This window comes from Penaeus vannamei, chromosome 36 (assembly GCF_042767895.1).
Source record: "Penaeus vannamei isolate JL-2024 chromosome 36, ASM4276789v1, whole genome shotgun sequence".
Taxonomy (NCBI): Eukaryota; Metazoa; Arthropoda; class Malacostraca; order Decapoda; family Penaeidae; genus Penaeus; species Penaeus vannamei.
The window spans coordinates 19,426,513-19,431,512 of NC_091584.1; the positions used below are offsets into that span (position 1 = coordinate 19,426,513).

Here is a 5,000-nt window from a genome sequence, read left to right on the forward strand (position 1 = left end):
ATATAAAGGTAGACACAATATTAGATATAATGGTAGACACAATATTAAACATAATGGTAGACACAATATTAAACATAATGGTAGACACAATATTAAAAACAGCTGACAGCGAAAAAAGATCTTGGAGTAATCATAAACTGAAACCTAAGCCCAAATGACCATATAAATGAAAAGGTCCACAAAATGCTAGGACTGATTACCAACATGAAGTGGGCATTCGTGTATGTGGACGAAGATATGGTAAAGAAGATCATTACAAGCAATCATAAGATGTCGTCTTGAGTATGGTGCCACGGTATGGAATCCACACTAAAAAGGAAATGGACAAACCGGAAAGAGTTCAAAGAGCGACCACAAGATGGACTACAGAAATTTGGACTTACTACTTTGGAAGGAAGAAGGAAAAGGGGGGACATGATTATGCTGTTCAGCTGTATTACAGGAAGAATGGAGTTAGGTAAAGATAACAAAATCTTGAATACAAGAAGGTTGAGAGGACAACAAAATGTTGAAAGTAAAAAGAGGCAATAAAGATGTCAAAAAATATAGTTTCCCAAACAAAACTATTGAAGTATGGAATAGTCTCCCCCCAAAACGTAGCGTGTGCCAAAAATGTGCATCAGTTTAAAAAAGTTATACAATTTAAATTTAGCAGACGGAACCACCTATGGCATACTGCATAGCATTGTGTCTTATGCTATCTCACAGACTACGTAGTTTCCTTATGGGCACCATGCTGCTTGTGCCAGCATAGGCCCCTCATGGCACGACTCAAAATATACGCCCCCTGCAGACACTGCCGGGGTCGAATACAAGATGACCCAGCTTGACCTCTCTGACTCAGATACAGCACTCACACAGAGACAGCCTGGCCTGCGGTCCTTCATTCACCTCCGCGCGGCTGTGCCCTCGCTAGGGCCTGCTACCGGGGGCGCTACTGGCACTGTCGTCTCGTTTCATGTTTATCTTCACTCGAGTGAAGCTGTAGAAGGTGAATAAACCATTTACACCACCTGCATTGAAACATTTAGGTAAGAACGTACACATACATATATGTGTGTGTTGATTTGTTGATACGTCACAGGCATTAAGACGAGTAAATGCTTGTGATCATTAGAATTACCGAGTTGATGTTACATTTGGATTCTATGTAAACATGGAGCTCACTTGCGGTGGTTACGGAAAGATGAAAGACTTTTTTTAATCAACATACTTCCGCTTTCCATTTGAAGAACCAGGGGTGTAATTAGAAAAGGATTTTTTTTTGTCTAAATCTGAGAAATTAAAGCGAAGAGAGGTGTGTAAATAATCTAATTCGAACAAGAGTTAGTTGTTTTTTCCTTTATGTACGAAGCTCCCATGCTGTGGTTTTGATATAAAAAAATGTCATATTAAGTAGTTTAATGGTTTTCGATTAACTTTTGATATAAATAGAGAAGACGGTTTCAACTTCCGCTGATCTCGCGTTTTGCAGTGACCACAAGCCAACAGCAAAGAGTGCAACAAAGGGGTAAGGCCTTTGTGATGTTGCAAAAAAGGCCTTATATATTTATAAATATATGCACACAGACATATATACTTGCATACAAATATATATGTGTGTGTGTGTGTGTGTGTGTGTGTGTTTATATATGTATATATGTGTGTGTATAGATAGATAGGCATGTGAATGTTTTGCGTGTGTGTGTGTGTGTTCGTGTGTATATTAATGTGTATATATATATATATATATATATATATATATATATATATATATATATATATATATATATATATATATATAGAGAGAGAGAGAGAGAGAGAGAGAGAGAGAGAGAGATACTGTATACAAATATATGCAAACATATATGTATATGCACACATACACACACACACCTATATGTGTATGTACTTGGGCGTGGGCGTAGACATGTGTCTGTGTATGTATATGTGAACACGGAAATGAACCAACCTCATGTATCTGCAAACTCGTAGTCTTTTCAGTGTTGCCATGATGGAGTCAACTCTCTATGTAGCAGAAGAATCAGAAGTTGGGTAAGTATAGAAGAGCCAATAGCAGTGAAAAAAATTGCATGCCAGAAGGAGAGAGAGAAACAGAAAGAGAGTGAGAGCGAGAAGACCGGTGCCCCGCCCCTTGCCTGATGCCTGACTGCCAGGTTCTCAGTAGCCTCGTCGCTTTATATGCAACGTTAGTTTCCTTCACGTCCTCGTCCGACGGAGACCCAGATCTTATTTGCGCGTCAGGATCGGCGGCAAAAGTGACAGAAACTCCTTTACTTCCGCACAGAGCTGCAACTTAAAAAAAAAAAAAAAAAATCAGACACCCAAAACTATTACTTGTTATGAATGAAATCACATCCCGTTCCCTGAAATAGTTCAGTTTTAATGATAGAAATAATAACAGACCTTGTTCAGAATATACTCTCGGTTAAAGCAGAAACTGATCGTTGTTATGAATGACAGAGAGCACATGCCTTAAAAATAGTTTAATTTTAATGATGAAAAATTATATCAGAGCACGTTCAGATTATACTCACCGTTAGCTGCCGACGATAGTTTTTCCTCCTGTGTTGCCACAAACATCACAGGGACAACAGCCTCCGTCACAGCTGAAAATCGAGAAACAGAATTGAATAGTGTACATAAACAACAGAGGTGTTTATCATGATATATATAAATATCGCAGACAATAGAAATAATCAGTTTTGAAATAATATAAAGATAAGCATTAAGACACCAACACAGAAATTACTTACCCCAGTCAAAGCATTCAAGGCCGGACGAGGGAATTCGTGGTGGATTGTTCTTTTCTTCGCGAAAAGCAGAATAAGCCTATTGTCCGAATCAGCGAGTTTTTTTTACCCCCGTCGCATCTATTCCTGGTCCGCCAACCAGGAAAAACTTGTAATAAATCGAGGTATGAGAAAGAACAGATCATTACCCCGGGAAAGGACTGGTAATTACCACGGGAAAGGACAGACAATTTCCCCTTCACATGCAATACAGTTTTTGACATTCTGCTTTGCTAAGCTTACGATCGCAGAACAATCTCTCACATCTCGGCATTTTAAAATGTCTTTATAAAAACTTTATTACCTTTTTATCGTTATATCTAAAGTCATTCTTCGAAAAATACCTGCACAATATTTGACTAATGTTTTCTACCCCGTGTAAATGTTGTACATAACGAAACTGGCGCATGCTCGACAAGCTAAAGTATCAAGACTCTGTAGCGGCTTGCTGATATTGAGAAAACTTTTCTTAATACTGATCCATGGAGAATAAATATGCGGTTGAATTCCATAAGAATCAAAGTAAGCAATTCGTGATCTACCATTCACAGTGAAAGCATAATGTCCCATCATTGACGGTCTTTGTCGAGATGTAAGAATGATAACCACAAAGAACTCATTATAAGCACTAAGCTTTTTTCTTACGGGCAATTGATCCGCTCGACAACACCCTCGCCAAACAAATCCTCTCCCGAGAAACATCGAACAAATATTGTTCACCTCGTAACAATTCATTATGCTCTGATATCAGTAACCACCCTGCGTTCGTTATCGATATAAATTGCACCTTGCGTGTGTCCCACCAGGAATAAAACAATATTTGAATCAGGTGCTTGTCATAGTTCATCACCAAGACTTCCGGAATTCTCTATTGCTATTGCTAACCATTTTTTCTGGTTGTAAATCCATGACCGCTTTAATTTTCCCGTTAACAGAACCATCTTTGGTGAGTGACTGTCCTTTTCTAAGCCCAGTGCGTTCAGCGAATGATAGTATAAGTCCGAGCATTGTGTCGGGAAGCTTTTTATTATACACAGATGTGCTATTGACGGTCACCAAAAGTTTGCTCAGATGATTATGCCCGAAATGAACTGGGTTGGTTTTATAATTTCCGGCATATGCTTTCATGTCAACCATAAATAAGAATAACTTTGCAGGTACAGTTGAACTCCACCGCAAGTCAATTGTCAACTGGGTCTGATTACCAGGCATGCCATAAGTCTTGTAGAACGTCTTATTATACAGATAGCTGAGAGGACTGTGTTGTAAAGATCGACTAAGTGCTTCTCTTGCCGAATCTCTGGCTTTCAACGTGGTAAGTTGTAGCTTGCATGAATCGAGTTTTACCACCGGATTATGTGCTGAAGTGGCAGGGGCTGCGTTGACAACAAACTTGTCGGCGACAAACTCAAGCCGAATTCGCATGGATACATTATCCAAGAGATGCATATCCAATGCTATATTCATCAATAACGGTGACATAAAATGAGTTTTTACTTCGTTCATCACACCTTTCTCGCTTGTAAAGTTCAGTGGAATCTTAGAAGGTTCAAAAGTTCAGTGGAAACTTAGAAGGTTCAAAATATTGCGTGTTTCTCGCCCGAGTTTCTTTTAGCGATGATGACATGTTCGTTACTAAACGCATTTACGAAGAGAACTTAAATAGCGGATTTTCCTCTACTTGTTGTCCGTTAAAATACACCGATACAGACCTGATTAACGAGTGCATGGCAGAATTGCATAATTATGCATCAACAGATTTGCCAGCTACCCAAGAAAAAAAAATGCTGTGGCCTCGCATGTTTGTCACATACGTATCCTCATACATACATAAACACATGCATATACGCCTGACCATTGCTTCCCCTGTTTATTCCTCTCTTCTTGCCACACTAGACATTCTAATGTGTTGTCTTTTCCCTTCCGCAAGAACTAAATATTGATATAACGCTTGCTTGTTCGTCACCGGCTGTCACATGTTAACAACGTGACTTTGAGCGATCCGTAGACCACTGTGGAGGAGATCAAGCCGACTCCCTGCGGGCAGCCAGGGAGCAACACTTCGCTCGGAGCAGCCGCACTCCAGCAGCACTATATAGCAAAGGAGTCAAGACGTCTCTTATAGGGCCTATCATTCGGGCTTTTGCATATATACATAAATATATATATATATATATATATATATATATATATACATATATATACATA

The 5,000-nt window shown here is 39.2% G+C and overlaps 1 protein-coding gene across 2 annotated transcripts in view; it reads right to left on the bottom strand.

The window, feature by feature from the left end:
* The window catches only part of LOC113805857 (uncharacterized), a 21,030-nt gene that overhangs the window by 6,682 nt on the left and 9,348 nt on the right, over positions 1 to 5,000 (bottom strand). The window contains exon 1 of one of the 2 annotated variants that reach the window (XM_027356923.2): positions 1,952 to 2,144. The exons of the other annotated variant lie outside the window; for it this stretch is intronic. Coding sequence (XP_027212724.2) covers positions 1,952 to 1,992 — 41 coding nt within the window. The 5' untranslated portion in view covers positions 1,993 to 2,144. Of the gene's footprint in view, positions 1 to 1,951; positions 2,145 to 5,000 lie in introns of those variants that run through there. 2 annotated transcript variants of the gene reach the window in all.